The sequence below is a fragment of the Chaetomium strumarium genome (genome assembly GCF_033439665.1).
Source record: "Chaetomium strumarium strain CBS 333.67 chromosome Unknown B0T15scaffold_3, whole genome shotgun sequence".
NCBI classification, from domain to species: Eukaryota; Fungi; Ascomycota; class Sordariomycetes; order Sordariales; family Chaetomiaceae; genus Chaetomium; species Chaetomium strumarium.
Window position 1 is genome coordinate 2,315,160 of NW_026944431.1, and position 18,186 is coordinate 2,333,345.

The 18,186-nt window shown below is 57.9% G+C and overlaps 3 protein-coding genes across 3 annotated transcripts; 2 read left to right on the plus strand and 1 right to left on the minus strand.

The window, feature by feature from the left end:
- Window positions 1–292: 292 nt before the first annotated feature.
- On the plus strand, window positions 293–3,302 carry B0T15DRAFT_528905 (uncharacterized protein). The gene is made up of 3 exons (XM_062869066.1): window positions 293–654; window positions 722–901; window positions 976–3,302. Exons 1-3 carry the CDS (start codon window positions 565–567, stop codon window positions 2,971–2,973), a joined length of 2,268 nt encoding a protein of 755 aa, XP_062722788.1. The 5' UTR covers window positions 293–564; the 3' UTR covers window positions 2,974–3,302.
- B0T15DRAFT_528909 (cell morphogenesis N-terminal-domain-containing protein) lies at window positions 3,303–12,257 on the minus strand. Its single transcript, XM_062869067.1, has 2 exons — window positions 11,859–12,257; window positions 3,303–11,552 (listed from the first exon to the last, which is right to left on the minus strand). Exons 1-2 carry the CDS (start codon window positions 11,860–11,862, stop codon window positions 3,634–3,636), a joined length of 7,923 nt encoding a protein of 2,640 aa, XP_062722789.1. The 5' UTR covers window positions 11,863–12,257; the 3' UTR covers window positions 3,303–3,633.
- Window positions 12,258–14,389: 2,132 nt separating this feature from the next.
- Window positions 14,390–17,165, plus strand: B0T15DRAFT_161493 (uncharacterized protein). Its single transcript, XM_062862109.1, has 4 exons — window positions 14,390–16,287; window positions 16,352–16,630; window positions 16,686–16,813; window positions 17,063–17,165. The coding sequence occupies exons 1-3, from the start codon at window positions 14,506–14,508 to the stop codon at window positions 16,701–16,703; spliced, it is 2,079 nt and encodes a 692-aa protein (XP_062722790.1). The 5' UTR covers window positions 14,390–14,505; the 3' UTR covers window positions 16,704–16,813; window positions 17,063–17,165.
- Window positions 17,166–18,186: the final 1,021 nt, after the last annotated feature.

Consider the following 18,186-nt stretch of genomic DNA (forward strand, 5'->3'; position numbering starts at 1 on the left):
TTCAGAAGGATAGAAGCCCGGGTGAGGATCTACAACTACCTAGGTGGGTTGTTTCTAGTGTATTGTACGTCCGTGTTACCACCTCAGGTATTGTACAGTAATATGCGTAACGGCGGGGGAACCCTCCCCCCTAATGTCAAGCCCACTATTCCGTTCTGGGCCTAACCTGCCTGGATCCATCATCCGATAGGTCATGCATGGGAGACGGATGAGGGATTCAGCACGGACCATCTGCTTGATTCTTGAAGCTTGGGCCAACCGATGACCGTCAGTGAGGAAGTTGCAACCTGCCTCGAACCTGCTTGTTATCCCAGGTAGGTAGTAGGTACCGCATACACAATACGGATTCCGAACTATCAGACTATGGTTGCCTAATAACTTACGCACATCGGTTTCGGAGTGTGATGCGTTTTTTTTACCCTGGTCTAGCTGAACCGCATCCTGAGCGGCCGCCACTCACCAGCCCAAGGCACACCTGAGAACTTGAAGTCTTATTGAAACTGGCCAGTTTTAGCCCCCGCGCGACCTTCCTCACCAACCCAGAGCCACGCCGCAATTGGTAAGATGAGTGATGCGATGGAGGTAGATGCCCCCCGCGGCGCCAAGCGGAAAGCCGATGTACTTGACGACACTGCCACTCCTCGTCGGATCAAGGTATGGTGGCATCACTGGCAACGTTTGGTTTGGCCATGGCCCGGTTGCTGAACCCGCTTCCGACCAGGCGCTCGACCAGGATGTAGTAAACAAGATCGCCGCCGGGGAAATCATCGTCGCACCGGTGCACGCGCTGAAGGAGTTGATGGAGAATGCCGTGGACGCAGGATCTACGTCCATCGAGGTTGTCGTAAAGGATGGAGGCCTCAAGCTGCTGCAAATCACCGATAACGGCTGCGGCATTGATGTGTGACTGCCCTTGCTTCCCCCCATCCCGTTATCCGTAACCCGCGCATCATTGCTTACCGAGTAAACAAACAGAAAGAAGACCTTCCCGTACTGTGTGAGCGCTTCACCACCTCCAAGTTGCAGAAGTTTGAGGACCTCCAGACCATCGCCACCTATGGCTTCCGCGGAGAGGCTCTGGCCAGCATCAGCCACATTGCGCATCTCACAGTAACCACCAAGACGCGGGACTCCAATTGTGCCTGGCGGGCCTACTATGACGGCGGGAAACTGGTGCCTGCGAAGCCTGGCCAGTCGCCTGACCCGAAGCCCGTGGCAGGCCGGCAGGGCACGCAGATCACAGTCGACGACCTCTTCTACAACGTGCCTACACGGCGGCGCGCCTTCCGCTCCGCTTCGGACGAGTACAACAAAATCATTGACATGGTTGGGCGGTACGCGATCCACTGCTCCAGCGTCGCCTTTTCTTGTAAGAAGCATGGCGAGTCTTCGACAAGCATTGCCGTGCAGGCCAACGCCTCCTGCGTCGACAGGATAAGGCAGATCTACGGGAGCAGCATTTCGAACGAGCTCACCGAGTTCTCCACCTCCGATGACCGCTGGGCGTTCCAGGCTTGGGGTCTAGCCACCAATGCCAATTACAGTACCAAAAAGACGACGATTCTCCTGTTCATCAACCACAGGTGTGTTGAGTCGTCCAATATCCGGAGAGCTATTGAGCAGACATACTCGGCTTTCCTCCCCAAAAATGGCCACCCTTTTGTGTATCTGAGCCTCGAGATCGACCCGCGTCGCGTAGATGTGAACGTCCATCCCACAAAGAGGGAGGTGAACTTCCTCAACGAGGACGAAATCATCCAAGCCATCTGCGAGCACATCCGCTCAAAACTGGCCGCGGTCGATGCCAGCCGCACATTTCTCACGCAAAGCCTACTGCCGGGTGGCACCTGGCCAGGCCCATCCCTCGACCAACAGCAGTCCGCGGCTGCGGCTCCTGCTTCCAAGACAAGTGGCGGATCCGCCCGAAGGACTTCGGCCCGCCCAAACGAGAACAATCTGGTGCGGACAGACACCAACCTGCGCAAGATTACCAGCATGTTGCCTCCGGCGGCGGGTGCTGGTGCCGGTGTGTTGACGTCTGGTGTTCGGACACCCCACAACGGTGATGCCGAGACGGTCGAGTACGAGACGGTCGACCGTGACGTGACGGCCTGCCGCCTCATCAGCATCCGCGAGCTGCGTGCTGCGGTCCGGGAGGCTATGCACCACGAGCTGACCGAGATATTCGCAAACCACACCTTCGTCGGCGTGGTCGACGAGCGGCGGCGCCTGGCTGCCATCCAGGGCGGCGTCAAGCTGTACCTGGTCGACTACGGCCGAGTCTGCTTCGAGTACTTCTACCAGCTGGGTCTGACCGACTTTGGCAATTTTGGCGTTGTCCGCTTTAGCCCTCCGCTCGATCTGACGGAGCTGCTCACCCTGGCTGCCCAGCAGGAGAAGGATGCCGTCGCCACGGGGGATGGTGACAACGACAACGACAACGACAACGACAACGACAACGGCAACGGCAAGGATGAAGCTGAAGATTTCGATGTTGCCGAGATTGTCGACCTAGTCGCCCAGCAGCTAATTGAGCGGCGCGAGATGCTGCTCGAGTACTTCTCGCTCGAGATCTCCCCCACCGGCGAGCTGCTCAGTATCCCGCTGTTGGTGAAGGGATACACGCCGGCCATCGCCAAGCTGCCGCACTTCCTCCTGCGGTTGGGTCCGCATGTGAACTGGACCGAGGAGAAAGCATGCTTCGAGAGTTTCCTCAAGGAGCTCGCGTCGTTTTATGTCCCCGAGCAGCTCCCCGCCACTGCACCCAAGAGTGACGAGAGCGCTGCCGCCGACCGGATGGACATTGAAGATGACGACATCAAGGCCCGCCGGGGCCATGTTCTCTGGGCTGTCGAGCATGTCCTCTTCCCGGCGTTCAAGGCCAGGCTGGTGGCCACCAAGTCGCTGATGCAGGGGTCCATACTCGAGGTTGCCAACCTGAAGGGATTGTATCGCGTATTTGAGCGGTGTTAGTGACTGGCGTTTTTGCTCTGTCCGGATCAACGCACTTGGGCTTGTTGTTTGCTTTCGAGGTTCTGGTGTTCACAGGCGTGGCTGGGTAATGGTGCTCGGACCGGTTGATGGCATTGCTGGTACCTAGGATAATAAGGCCGGAGTTAGCTTTGTCCTAGTGACCAGCTGGTATGGCGTGTAGATGAATGGGTACTTATGTTTCTGACTCTTAGATCTTCTATCCGGTCCTCAGGGATTCCTTTGTACTGACTTGTATGTATGTACGTACATACCTACATACATGCATGCATACACACTACGTTTTGCAGACTGAACTCGTTATGGTGTGTGGGCAGGAGGAAAGCCTCGAAAAAAAGTATCATCGCTGTTGAAGTGGTATCTCGATGCTGCAGCCCTCCCACCATCCGCCCCCATCCATCCGTCTGTTCATGTTATCATGTTACATGTCATACAATGGTGGTAATGGCCCGTCAAACTTCGTCCCTACCTCAGACACATCGGTCATCAAACATGCCCCACGTGGACCCTCCTACCGCCAAGAGATAGACAAAACGGGCGCACCATGCTATGCACATGAGTTCCAGCCCAATCCCCAAGGCCATGTCCGGGAACAATCAAACCGCGAGATATAAATGGAAAAGGAAGAGGCCGAAACCATAATCACACCCCAGGTGTCTGCGCCTGCACCTGCGCCTGCGCCTGCTGTTGGCTCTGTCCCTGCCCCTGCACCAGCCCCAGAAACGCCGCCGGAACCTTGGGCAAGGCCACGCCCGACTGCTGAGGCGACCCGGCTGCTGACGCCGTCGCGGAGCTCGCGGGCGGTACCGGAGTCAGAGGAAGGAAGCCGCCGTCGCGGGACCGCATCCTGCGCATTCGCAGCGGGCGTATGACGTTTTCCAGGAAGAAGGAGCCGTTGGGGGCGCCGAAGGCCCCCTCGCCATTGGAGGTGCCGGGCCGCCCGTCCTCGTCGCCGTCGGAGAAGATGTCGTCGGTGAACTCGTCGTCCGAGGTCAGGTCGCCAGATGCCAGCTGCCCATGCAACGCCGGTGCAGACGGGGAGGTGACGGAGCGGGTGTGTAGGCCTGGGCGGTTGGGCGGGGTGATTGCTGTAGCAGTGGTAACGTTGCTATTGCTATTGCTATTGCTATTGTTGGCCGTTGCGCCGCTGACGCCGACGTTAAAGGCGCCCGGGTTCATTGTGTTGTTGTTTGTCGGAACGCCTCCGCCGCCTCCTTCGCGCGGCATGAGGATGGGCCGATCGGCAAAGCCGTTGTGGAAGGACGCGTTGCTGTTGCTGGACACCTGGTGCAGGATCGGGAGGACCTGCTCATCGTACACCTGAGCCCCAGACTCGAATGTGTCGGGCGAGAATTCAGTCACGGTGCGCGACGACCTGCCTTCGCTTGGCGAGCTAGTTGGCAGGTCCTCGAAGAAGTCGTCCAGGCTGTCGAGCTTCGAGAACAGGTCTCCCATGGGCACGTCAGGCCGCCCGTCGTCCGACAACATGGTGTCGGCACGGTCCAGAGACCCCGGGAAATATCCATAGGGGAAGTCCTCGGTGTGGAACTCGACTTCGGGCGTCATCACTTGTTGGGCAACAAGACCGCCGTCGCTCTGGCACATGTAGAAGGCCGCGTGGATGTTGGAACGCGTCGATTCTGTTTTCCGCGCGGGCATAGGGATAGCCCACCCGGAGGCTTCGGGAATGCCGAAGAGGCTCTGCGTTCGCTCGTATTCTTTCCGGACCGCCTTTGACGTCGGCCGCGTCATGCTCATGCGAAGGTGGTGTTTGTCCATCGAGGACCCGGACATGGTCATGATGTTGTCCAGGACTCCCAGGGCTTCCATGCAGTACTCGGTCTGCAGCAGCCGCAACAGAGGGGAGATCATGTCGGAGCCGTGGCCGGCAATCTCGGGATTCTTCATGTCCACCTCGGGAATCACCGCCCGCAGAATGCGCATAGTCTTGATCTTGACCCACGACGTCGCGTTGGTGAGCAGTCCCATCAGCATGGTGAGCATGCGAAACTCCAGCCTGGGGAGGAACCGCTCTCGTAGGGCCGCGAAGAGGTCGGCAATCAGGTCGCCGTCGGACTGGTACTTCGACGCCAGGTAATTGTCGAGCACCACGGCCACAGTCTCTAGGCCCTGTTCGTCCGCGGCCGCCATGAGCGTCTCAGCTGTCTGCACAACGCCGCCGTCAAGAACATCCTGGTCCATGGCGTGCAGGAAGCGCGGGAGATTGGCTATGACTGCGAAGAAGAGCCGGCTCGGATCGCCGATCAGAGCATCGTCGGGAAGCTGGATGAGCTTCTCCAGCGTGCGCAGCGTCACTTCCAGGCACGTGGACGACCGCAGGCCTTTGTACAGCAGCGGTTGCAAGCCTTCGAACGTTCCATCCCACTTGGAGGGTTGGCCGTCGTACAGCAGCCGTCGCACGGCGGCCGAGCGGAAGTCGAGCTTATCCAGAAACTCGTTGAGCATCTCGGCAGCCTCGAGGAACTCGCACTCGTTGATAGATTCCAAGCAGGCGCACGTGGTCCAGAACAGCTGTGGAAGCGCCAGGAGCTTGTCGGCGTCGAGCTTCACGATCAAGGTCTTGAGCGTCGTCAGGATCTCCATCGAGAAAGTCTGGATCTCGGTGTCTTCGTCCGCGACGGTGTTGGACAGACGGGCGAGCATGTCTCCGAGCATGTGATGGTCGAGCGAGGTGAGGATGCATCGGAAGATCTGGAAAGACCGGCAAGCAAGATGTCGAACCGGACAGGAGGTAGCCCACGTGAGCGAGAGCCGGCCCCACTGGTCCTTGATGCCGGGGAAGCGTAGCTCGAACGTCTTGACAACCTCGGACGTCAGGTACTCCATGCTGGGAGGCACCTTGTTGTCGCGCCCGTCGCCCTTGCCGTTGCTGTCCTCGTAGCCCCACACGACAGACTTGTCGTGGCGGCGGATGGCATCGACCAAGCTCTCGATCCACTGCCTGGTGGCTGCCGGGGTGTCGTCGTCAAGGTTTGCGATCACCAGCTCGTGGATGAGGTGCACCAGCATCTCGCGAGCTTGCTCCTGGACAAGCGGCGTGTAGTGGTCCCAGAGAACCGTGGTCACCTGCAGGAGAACCGGGATGCTGTCGGCGGCAAGACTGACGGGCGCCACCATCAGGTCCACCAGCAGAATGAGCGAGAGGTGGCCGAGGGAAAAGCCGGCCTGCTTCGTGCCCATGGGCAGCGCCTCCGAGAGGTCGGCGCAGTAAGGAAGCATGTTGATGTCGGGAGGCGGCGGAACGGCCTCGCGCTTCTCGTTGGGCACCATGGCCTTGGGAGTGATCTGGAGCAGCAGGAACTCGACCACCCGGTCCCCGGGCGTCGTGTTGGTGCTGGCCAGGAAGACGACAATCTGCTTCGCGTACTCAACGAAGTTCTGCTCCCTCCGCTCCAGGCACAGAGACATGATGAAGTCGAGAATGAGCCGCACGTTCCCGGGATGCGGCCCCGTTGCCAATGCCTGCCAGAGCGCTTGCACCTCGTTGTGCAGCGTGGCGCTGGACTTGATGGTGATCTCCAGCAGGTTGGCCAGGAGCACGTACGACTGTGCAACGGGCCCGCCGTTGGGGTCTACCTTGAGCTCCACCGCCTGGATCCACGGGAGGATGACGGCGATTACGTTCTTCTGTGCAGTAGCTTGCTGCTCCTTGAAATAGAAGGTGAACTCGGAAAAGATGTGGAATGCCAGTTCCGTGTGCTGCTTGGCCAGCCGCTTGGAGATCTCGAACTGGGCGAGCTTGTAGACGGCCTTGGTCTTGTCCGAGATGCTGATGTCAAAGTCCTGGATCTTGGAGCTCCGAGGCTGCGGCTGTCGTTCCTCGAGTGCTTTGAGCAGGTGCGCGGCCCTGGACCGGATAGCGCTCTGGTCATTGCCCAGCATGAAGAGGCAGAGACCGAGGAGTTTCCAGAACGGAGTTGGGTACCCGGGGTGCTCCAGGAGCACCTCTGTCACCGCGGTGAAGTAGCTCTCCAGCATCTTGGGAGCCTCGGCGAGATAGCACCTCGAGATGCAGTGCTCGAGCAGATAGGGGAATTCCTGGTTGTGGACAATCAGGTTCTTCAGTGCTCTCCTGCCGATGACGTTGACGCGATCGCTCCCCGAGTTGAAGATGGCCTCGATCCAGGCAAGCATTCGCCGCACATCGAACTGAGACGCGCCGCTCTCGGTGGTGGCACTAACGGGACCGCCGCAGAGCGCAGCCATGGCGCTGAGAGCAGCCGTTCGGAGGTTCCTCTTCTCGATTTCCATCGCCGCTGTCACTGTGCCTCGTTCGCCAGCCGCCTTCTGGTCGATGACGGACTGCCTCATGTTGTCCTCTCTCTGACGAATCTGCAGCTGGTTGGGGGAGAAGCCACACCAGTCTTCCATGAGGGCGAAGGCCGACTTTCGAGCCTCGAACGTCATCCAGCGTGACGGGTCCTTTGTGCGGTTGATGCCCTCAAAGAGCTCCTCCATGAGGCCGCAGTAGTGTCGCCTGAGCTGTTGGAATCCCCAGTCCATCTGGACCTCGCCGTTGTTCAGGAAGCGCTTCAGGTCCCGGGTGTATGCCACCAGATTGTCCAGGACCCAGTCGTCCTGGTAGACCTGCGGCTCTCGCAAGAAGTGCGACGTGAGCTTGTAGATGTGCGTGATCTCGGTCCGCAGCAGGTCCATTTTGCGGTTCCGGCGCGGACTGCTGTTGGTGCGCTGGTGAATGCGCGCGACTGCGTCATCATTGCAGCGGGAGACTTGGCCCTGGAGCTCCTCGAGGAGCGTGCGGTAGATGTGGATGTTGATGGAGCCCATGGCGACAACTACCGCCTCCCGAACAGGGCCCGACGAAACGGAGAGCAATGGGTTCAGGTATTTGAAGAGCGTCCTGGCCGACCCGATCTTCTCAGCAGCCGACGACGCCTTGGAGCCGCTTCGACCGTGTTGGCCGTTTTGCGATCCGGCGGCCTGGGCGCTTCCTGGGTCGGCCAGGGTGGTGCAGGCGAACACGAGATATAGCTTCCATTGCTCGACCACCACTTCCGGGTGGGTGGTGGGTGTCTTGCCCGCCATCCGAGCACTGCCTGGCTCCGCATAGTGCTGCCCGCGAGGCTCTCGTGGCGGTTCGGAAAGCACTGTAATGACCTTGTACAGCTGCAGGATCCTCTCGCAGATGAGGTCCCGAGTGAGCGTGATGGCGAAGGGACATCTGTCGAAGGCTATGCGGATGAAATTGGGGAAGATCTTGAACCACAGTGCCGTGTCGTACGAACCGTCGCTGGTGCACAGCTCAATGAGCGCTCCTTGGCTGTTGGTGTTCTGCATGCCCCGTTGCAGCCTGCTCCGTTCGCCCACGGAGAGCTGCTCGTCATTAAAGCTCATGACCTGCATCGAGTCGTTCTCCAGAATGTCGATGAGTCTCGGGGTGTCCTTCTCGCGGCCGCTCGGCTTCCGCAGGACCGCGTCGAACTCGGTGATCAGGCGCAGTACGTTGACGGCACAGAACCGGACCCTCTTGGACTGCGAGCAGAGGAAGAACAGGCCGTGTGCCTCTACCTGGTCGACCTCTGCCCAGACGCTGGAGAGGTCAAGCTTGATGCCCCTCTTCTCGGCTACGCTTGATTCGCCGCTCTCGTCGGCGGCACTCTTAGTCTTCTGCCTGATCTCGTCAATCCAAATGTGGAGAAGCTCGATGTAAAGCATGAGCGTCTTCTCGATGTGCCCCGGTCCGAGCATCCCTCCATCCGACATGGTCGAGTAGCGATCATCGAAATTGAAGATGAACCGCGCAAATCCCATCGTAACTTGATGGGCGTGGGACTGGCGGGCAATCGCTTTCAGGGACTGCGCAGACGACTCGGCAATGTTGGCTTGAACGTGTGCCGTCCCGGTGCAGAGAAGGTTGATCAACGTGTTGAAGGGTATGTCGGGCGACAGGCACCGCGGGAGAGCCTGTACTGCCACATGCAGCAGCTCGTAGAAGGCTTGCTTCTGCTCTTGAGGGCTGGGATGGTCATCTCTCCGCGAGAAGTTGAAGGTCTCAGCGATTGGGGTTTTCGGTCCCGGGCTATTGAACTTCTCGATCTTGTCAAACTTCTCGTCCAGGGCAGCCTGGCCACCAAAGGTGTTGTCACAGATGATGGCGATCTTGCCGAGGATCTCGCAGAACCTGGCGTAGTAGTCCTTAACGCTGTCGGTGAGTGCGGAGACCAGCACGGGCCGAGAGACTCGCTCGCCCCCGGACAAGGCTGCCCAGGCCGCAGAAGGGTGGCCAGGAGGCAAACCGATGACTGGCGACGCCGGGGGCACACGTTCCGCAACCGAAGGCAGAGCATACGACTGCGGGAAGGGAGGCCTACCCATGTCCCCCTTCTCGAGATCGGACATGACGGTGAGGAAGGCGCGAATTCCCACGACCATTCGGTCTGGATCGAGCTGCTCGATCTTGAGCTCCTTGTTGTTGTTGTTGTTGTTGTTGTTGTTGTTGTTGTTGGAGGTGAAGAGGTCGGCATTGACCAGGGGGAAGATAATTGTCCTGAAACAGTATTCTGGGTGTTTATACCCGATGAACCTGATGATCTGAATCATCGGGTCAATGACGGCGGGATCTGCCGCGCTGAACGCCCGCTTGGTGTTGGGCAGGACCAACTTCAGCACTTCGTCTAGCTTCCTGGTCACGCCCGCGGAAGTGTCGCTCGTGCGGTAGAGGTACGTCCACACGAGCCTCGAAATGACTTGCAAGCACAGCGGGCGGCAGCTGCGGTCTCTAAACCGCTGCTGCAACGGGTAAATCAACTGCAGCCACTGACTTGCAAAGGTATCCGGCGGGGAGACGCACAGCATGGTGGCCGTCAAGGGGAAGGTGTAGTACCAATGCCGCGGCTTGACGAACATCTGGGCCAGCCTGGGTCCAACGGTGGCCAGGACCTCGTTCCACTTCGGGTGCGCAATGTTACTGTTTGCAGCCTTGGCCGCTATGGGAAGAACAAGCATATCGAGCACCTCGCAGAAGGCTGCTTTTACTTTGCGGCCATGGGACCGACTGAACAACTTCCCCAGCGAAGCCATGAACTCACAGGACCGGTCCCAGGCATCCTCGGGGACCGTCTTTATTCGGAGGTGCTTCATACCGCCTAAGACGAGCTCCACCTTGCTCTCAATGTCCCGGGACGCGGATGACTCTCTCTTGATGGCAGCGAGCTCCTGCAACGACCGGTCAAGGTCGCTGATGAAGCGGTCAGTCACGGTATTAAAGCTGATCTCGCTCATCGCGCCTAGGAGCTGAGCGAAGAGATTCCAATTAGACAGTTTGAGTGAGGAGACCATGAGCTGCTCGGTATCCGAGATCTTCAGCTGGCCGAATATGATGTTTTCGAGCTTATCCTCCATTTCTGGTGTGATGGAGGCCAGCGTGCTCTGCGTCATGACTTCCAGGAGGACACGACACAGTACGTAGATGGAGACAGTTGAGCGGCGCTCCGCATGAGCAACGTATTCCTGCTTCGCAGCCAGAGACACTTGCGTTCCGGGGTTCGGGTCAGGAGCGGTGCCCGCCGCGCCCGGCTGCACCGGTTCGGTGTTGCGCCGCTGCAGCGGCCCGGGGGGAGAGTAGATGCGCAACTGCTGAAGTTGGGTCCTAGCCTCATTGGCGGCATCGCTCTTGCTCTTCCTCCAGAGCATCATCAAGTCGATCAGCGGCTTCGGCTTCTGCTTGGAAATGTGGCCCAGCGCCGAGATGAGCTGGTCGAAGGCTGGATCTACTCCGGGACCGCAGATCTGCTCTACCTGAGGCTCTGGGTCAAAAGGCACGGTGATGCACTCGTTCAACTTCTCCTCTGCCTGCGCGATGAAGGAGGTGAACAAAACATGGAGTGCATACTCTCCAACCGTCTTCTGCTCGTCCCTGTGATGGCGCGACGAGTGTGAGTGGTGATGGCTGTGGTCGCGCCGAGACCTCCCACTGTGCCTCCTCTCCATCTTCCCTCGCGCGGGCAGCTGGCCACCCATCTCGCCGCCGCCGGCGGGGGCACTTCTTTCGGAAAGGTTGGACGCAGACGCGAGGGTGGTCCCAGACAGGGCAGTGGCCGGCCGCGACGCTGTCGAGGCATCACTATCGAGACGTGGGAAAGAGTGCAGCTCTGCCCTTTCCGGGCTAAGGCCGGTACCGGCTGCTGCTATCATCTGCGGGCTGAGAGGACTGGACGCCGAACTGGCGAGGCTCCCGTTTCTGGAGTGGTGTATACCAATGCCATGGACAATCGATGTCTGTCTGTGATGTCGGTGGGACGATACCTTCGGGTCAATAACACGCTCTGTCACGCCGTTGATTGCACTCCGCGGCGCCGCGGCATGGGAGCGAGGTGGCTGCGCCTGGGCCTGGGCGGCAATGTCAGGACGTTGGAGCTTCTCGATGGACGACTCGCGCGAGTGGGCAACGCTTTTGGATCCTAGGACTACAGGGCGTATCGTTTTCTGCCAATCCTCTTCATCCGCTTCGTCAAGCCGAGAGACGGCGCGAGGCGAGAACTTCAATGGCTCGTGGTCAGGCAGCGTCGTCTGAGACGGAGCTGTGGTGGTCCCGAGTCAGCATTGAGTTGCCCACATTGTACAGTGTATATCCATGCTCCACATTGCCCTCTGAAACAGACAGCACACAGTCATGGCTCAGGGCCAGCTCTGACACTCCATGTTCCCCTGGGTATTGCGCCGAGCCAGATGCCCCGCGGAATTCAGTTGAAACCGGACGGAGACGGAAAAACGCCAATAGAAGTGAGGGGTCTCAGCTCACTCTTACTAAGGAGCACAACATCTCAGAGTTGGAATTTGTGGCCAACGCGGATTTGACGAAGATGGAAAAATAATAATAAACTCACCCATTTTCCAGGAGTCACGTCTTGCATGGTCCGCGCCCCAGTACGTCGCGTCTTGACACTAATAGCGAGACAAAGACACGGGAGGGCTGGCGCGTTGGACTTCCGATTCCAGGAAGCAACGACTCGGGCACCGTCCGGTATGGGCGGTCGCTCGAAGGACTCGATGTAGAAGTTAGGCGCAGCCTGACAGACATCCATGGATGAGCGGATCCATTGCCGCTGCAGCCTGCAGGGCTGCCAGAGAAGAGCGGAGCCTCTCCGGACCGCGACAGCAGAAGCAGCCAATGACTGAGCGACAATTGCACTCCGAGACTGCCTGCCTCGGCACCCACAGAACAGATCGACCAATCATCACAGCTCATCGAAAGACCCAGCGGGTCGGGCAGGGCTCAGGCTCCCCAGGACCAGGGGCCAGGGGATCGGTTGGAGAAGGGGACAGAGAGAGCCTGTGGGCTTTTATGTATATAGGTCGTTGCCTTTTCTTTTGTGTACACGAGTAAGTTGGAGGCGCAGTGACGTCCAAAGTTCGATCATCACACGATACATATCCCATTCCGCTTTGCCCGTCGGGTCACTCGAGTGGCCCCGCTGCAGTGTCAGCGTTCAGAGGACGATCGGGGACTACCAGCTTCCATATTTCGACCAGAGGGAGACCGCCAGCTATAAACCCACCACTGTCGCTGATGCACAGTACGGAATAACGTTACGCACGAAGGTACGGAATACCTTAGGTAGTGTAGAACCTGGAACGGCCCTGGTCTAGTAATGTCGTTACCCAGGGACGGGAGGTCGAACAACCGTTGCAGGGGGACGGAACATTTAATAGCCGGCGTAAGGCCCACCACTCTTCTCCTCCGGTTCAAAGCACTAAACCTGGACTGACATAACGATTACGATGCATGCAATGGAACCACCTCACCCTGGAGTTTGGCGCGTGCATTCAATTCAAGTTGTTTTCGGTAGCAATCCGAGTCATTGCCACTGTGTTAAGGTAGCGTTCATCTGATGGCTTGGTCGCCGGTGCACGTCGCAGCAACGGTCATCGGATGAGGGGGTGAGAACTCCAGGAAGTGGCCAGATGTCCGCATTTTGTGAGTTCCTTGGCTTCCGCGTGCTTCCACCGATCTCTGCCGGACTACCTGGTGGGGTGGGGAACCAAGCCGTGCCGCGACTCCAGTCTCGCTGCGACTCTTCTGCCGAGCTGCGCGGGGACAAAGTCTTCTCCGCTGTGCTCTTACACTAGCCGGAGGAAATCGCATTGTGTCCGGGCTGCCCTACACTTTGGTAGGGAGCGCAGCAGTTGAGCGGCGGACCCGAGTGGGACTTTTGGCGTCTTCAACAATCCGGGCCGGACCCCAGTCTATTAGTACGGGCGACCTATGCGGGGCGAAGAATCGGTCCGCCTCCGTCTCCAACCGTCATTACAAGTTCACACAGTAGCTGGCTACTCCCCACGCAGTGCTCTCCATCATAGAAGCAAGATAAATAGGAGAAAAAGAACAGACAAGCTCAAAGTAGACAGATAGCTTTCTCAGCATCCATGATTGCAGGAGCAGTCCCTTACGGAACCGCGGGAGGGTAACAACGGACGCTGTTCGGAAGTTATGGCTCGACATGATTGAACAGCAAACAATGCCGGTTCGGACAGCCAGAAGCTGACATTCATGGATGTGCCTGACTACAGTACCTACCTACCTAGGTAGATACATGTACATGTGCGTATCGTTCCCCTTTGCAATCCCGTCTTCCGCGCAGGATGCCTTGCTTACCGCTTACGTGTGCAACACTCCCTGGTAAGGTGTAGGGTAGTGCGGTAATGCGATTGCAGCACAGTCTGGGGCTATCATGACTGATCGGAGCCTTCCGGGGACCAGACCAGACTGCTTCTTCCAATTCCAGGTTGCACCTGGACGTCGTTCTTGAGTCGAGAGTTCCATTCTCAATGTGCAGCATTCAGATGCAGGGTGTAGGTTGTGGTCAAGCCTGCCCACTTGTTTGACAACCAGGCCCTAACCTAATAGGTCAGCGCATTGCTTGGAGGAAGTCCGGGCCCGGATGCAAGCGAGTGGGCCATGCCCATTGCCCATGCCACTGTAGGTAAACTTATCTGGCGATAAAAAGGGAAGAGCGCTGCAAGTCCTAAATTTCTACCGCCTCTTGACCTCTACCCCCTTTTCGTGCCGTGTCGCCTTTGACTACTCGCTTCTCCGTTCGGTGCATCCGTATTGCCGCCTGTTCTCCGGGGTTAATTGGTTTTTTTGTAATAGAACCTGCGGCAGCCTCACGACGCTCGCAGTTTTTGCCTTTGTTGTCTCCCCGCTCCACTGCGTTTCGTGTGTGTCCGTTTCCTTCGGACCAGAGCATTGGCGCTGCCGCGCCGGTCGGGCCGTCCCCATTCCCGAATCCCGCGGTTAACGTTTCCCGCCGACGCAGACGCATCGGATCCGGTCTCCGGGGAATCAGGTTCGTTATCAGGAGACGGATGCACTCGGCCGGATTTCAGAAGTCTGAAAGCCCTCTGCGTCACGTCTGAGGTTCAACAGTAAAGTGAAGGAGTCGTCGACCCCCAGCCCGCGTCAAAAAGCCAACGCGGCCTCCTCCTCCCCTTCCAGTCTCTTCCGGTACCACTGGTCTCAACAACGTCAAGATGGCCGAACTCGACACATTGGACATCATTGTCCTGGCCGCCATCCTTCTTGGGACGGTGGCCTACTTCACCAAGGGCAAGATGTGGGGCGTCACAAAAGACCCGTATGCGAACTCGTTCTCAGCTGCCAATGGCACCAAGGCCGGCAAGACCAGGAATATCATCGAGAAGATGGAGGAGTCGGGGAAGAACTGCATAATCTTCTACGGATCGCAGACTGGCACCGCTGAGGATTACGCGTCGAGACTCGCCAAAGAGGGCAAGAGCCGTTTCGGCCTCGAGACCATGGTTGCTGATCTGGAAGATTACGACTACGAGAATCTCGACGCCATCCCCAACGACAAGGTCGTCATGTTTGTGCTGGCTACATACGGCGAGGGCGAGCCGACGGATAACGCGGTTGACTTCTACGAATTCATCACTAGCGAGAGCCCGTCCTTCTCGCTCGACAACGACCCTCCTCTCGGCAACCTGAACTACGTAGCCTTTGGTCTGGGCAACAACACGTACGAGCATTACAACTCCATGGTGCGCAATGTCAACAAAGCGCTGCAGAAACTGGGTGCGCACCGCATCGGAGAGGCCGGCGAGGGAGACGACGGCGCTGGCACCATGGAAGAGGATTTCTTGGCTTGGAAGGACCCGATGTGGAAGGCTCTGGCGGAGAAGATGGGCTTGGAGGAGCGCGAGGCTGTCTACGAGCCCGTGTTTGGCATTGTTGAACGGGACAATCTCACGCTCGACGCGCCCGAGGTTTACCTTGGCGAGCCCAATAAGATGCATCTCGACGGAACCCCGAAGGGTCCCTTCAATGCCCACAACCCCTACATTGCCCCCATCCAGAAGTCGTACGAGCTGTTCAACGTCAAGGATCGCAACTGTCTTCACATGGAAATCGACATCAGTGGCTCAAACTTGAGCTACCAGACTGGCGATCATATCGCTGTTTGGCCCACCAACGCCGGCGAGGAGGTCGACCGCTTTTTGGATATCTTCGACCTGACCAGCAAGCGGCACAATGTCATCAGCGTTAAGGCCCTGGAGCCCACGGCAAAGGTCCCCTTCCCGACGCCGACCACCTACGACGCCATCGTGCGCTACCACATGGAAATCTGCGCACCCGTCTCCCGCCAGTTCATCGCCACACTCGCTGCGTTCGCCCCTGACGAGGAGGCCAAGGCTGAGATGACCACACTGGGCAGCGACAAGGACTACTTCCACTCCAAGGTCAACGTGCAGTATCTCAATATTGCTCGTCTCCTGGCCATCGTCAGCAAAGGCAAAAAGTGGACCAACGTCCCGTTTTCCGCTATCATTGAAGGGATCACCAAGCTGCAGCCGCGCTACTACTCCATCTCGTCTTCCTCTCTAGAGCAGCCCAAGATGATTTCCATTACTGCAGTAGTCGAGACGCAGGACCTCCCTGGTCGTGGAGACCCATTCAGGGGTGTCGCGACGAACTATCTCCTCGCTCTCAAGGAAAAGCAGAACGGTGATCCCAACCCGAGTCCTTTTGGCCTGACGTACGAGATCATGGGACCTCGCAACAAGTACGATGGTATCCACGTCCCAGTCCATGTTCGACACTCCAATTTCAAGCTCCCCTCGGATCCGACCAAGCCAGTCATCATGGTCGGCCCCGGTACCGGTGTCGCGCCCTTCAGAGGATTCGTCCGTGAGAGGAAAAGGATGGTCGAGAACGGCCAGGACGTTGGCAAGACCATCCTCTTCTTCGGCTGTCGCAAATCGACCGAGGACTTCATGTATGAGAAGGAATGGGAGGTGAGTGGTGACCCCTGAACCCGCTCCCCGCGGAGAGACCCGATGGATTCTAACCCCTCTACAGGAAGCCAAGAAGGTCCTTGGTGACCAGTTCGAACTTGTGCTCGCTTTCTCCCGTGAGGGCCCCAAAAAGGTCTACGTCCAGCACCGGTTGAAGGAACGCGCCAAGGAGATCAACGAGCTGTTGCAACAAAAGGCTTACTTCTACGTCTGCGGTGACGCCGCCAACATGGCGCGCGAGGTCAATGCCGTCCTGGCGCAGATTCTCTCTAGCGAGCGGGGCATTTCAGAAGAGCGGGCGGAGGAGATTGTTAAGCAGATGAGGGCGGCAAACCAGTACCAGGTACGTCTCCGATCTTTTCTCCCTGGACTATATCCAATCACTAATTCCATAACAGGAGGACGTGTGGTCGTAGATACTATACGTAAACAGGTTAGCGGGATGTGTAAACGGCAACGGCGCTGGGGTTAGGGCAACGTTAGCGATTTTGCATCTGGGCTCTGGGATAGAAGGAGTCAGAGAGAGGTATGTCCATATTATACAGCGTTGCTCTCGGCTGGCCCTTAGAATAATGTGTTTTTTTCTTTTTCGTTTACAAATCCCCTTACCCGAGCAACTTGTTGTAGCAAGTAGTGTTATGCTTGCATCCCTCGCCAAACTCTTCTCTGGCAACACGACAATACACAATGGATTCCTCATGAAGAATGTTTTTCCCTTTCAGGCTGTTGTACGCCTCTGACAGAGGCAGGCGCCGTGCTTGGTGCATCCCTTTAGTGGAAGCAACTGAGCGGCCACGATGTTCATGTCTCAAACTATATGCCGAGACTGTGGCTTGCCCCGCTCTCTCCTCAAACCCCTTCTCCGGTAACTAGGTACCTACAGTACCTACCTTACCACAGTACAGATCTGGAACGCCGCTTTCCGCAGGTCCCGAGTGGCGCCCATGAGCTGATGGTCTCCCGATCCCAGCTCAGAACGGGAAACCCGGTAAACGACGACACCTTTTCAAGAGAACAGCTGGACGCCCGCCCTGCCTGCTTTCTCCCCTGTGTCTCGGAGTTCATTCCCTGCTTGGCACGGATCGTGGTTCCTACCCACCCGGTGACCAGAGAAAGGGCAAGAGAGCGGGATAATTCGAAGGTTCACAGCTCTGAGCAGATCCTCTGTTGCTTTCGGACGGCAATGCTTGGGAATGGGAATGCAACCACTGTCGGCCTAAGGTGGTGGCTTTGAAGCAGGCTGGGTTCCAGCCACTGGACGATATGTTATCTGTGCACATGCTTTGGAACAAAATGCGAGAAGCAGGGTGGGAAAGCATGCAGTCTCTTCATGCCTTTTTACTGCTGGGTTCGCGCAGTTACTAAAGGACAAGGTTGATCGTATGTGTGCACCAAACACACGACTAGATTCCCTATCCCTAGTTGAGCAAAGCAACCAATGGGAAGCCGACAGTCTGCTGACACGACCCGTCATCAGTGCTCCGGAGCAGCCGACATCCGCCGTGAACGCGGCGCTTGTTTGAAAGAGGGTCATAAGCCCAAGAACGGCCGATGTCGCTATGCAAAGATGTAGTGAAAAGCCCAGGGGGGAATTGGATTCTCATTCTGTTGACCTGCATCCGGTCACCACGTCTGAGACCAGCTGTGAATGTCAGCAGCCAGCGACTCCAAGGACGCAGAGCTGTGCTCAAGGGACTGGGGACCTACCTGCCTTAGACGGAGTGTGAAGATGGTGGCGGCAGAGAGGGGTTGTTCCTGCTGTACCACCATCGATACTCCCAGATCGGTCCTTGTGCATTCACCTTACTTCCCACGCCATCACAACGCCAGGTCCCAAAGTGGTCTGCTCGGGCAAGGAGGCTTCTTCTTGCTCCCTTTCACTACCAATCAGCGGCTTGG

What these genes read in the sequence shown, in the direction of transcription:
- B0T15DRAFT_528905 (XM_062869066.1), top strand. Translation starts at nt 565, where the DNA reads ATGAGTGATGCGATGGAGGTAGATGCCCCCCGCGGCGCCAAGCGGAAA. An exon ending in CCACTCCTCGTCGGATCAAG is followed by an intron (nt 655 to 721) that starts GTATGGTGGCAT and finishes GCTTCCGACCAG; the next exon opens with GCGCTCGACCAGGATGTAGT. An exon ending in ATAACGGCTGCGGCATTGAT is followed by an intron (nt 902 to 975) that starts GTGTGACTGCCC and finishes GTAAACAAACAG; the next exon opens with AAAGAAGACCTTCCCGTACT.
- B0T15DRAFT_161493 (XM_062862109.1), top strand. Translation starts at nt 14,506, where the DNA reads ATGGCCGAACTCGACACATTGGACATCATTGTCCTGGCCGCCATCCTT. An exon ending in TGTATGAGAAGGAATGGGAG is followed by an intron (nt 16,288 to 16,351) that starts GTGAGTGGTGAC and finishes ACCCCTCTACAG; the next exon opens with GAAGCCAAGAAGGTCCTTGG.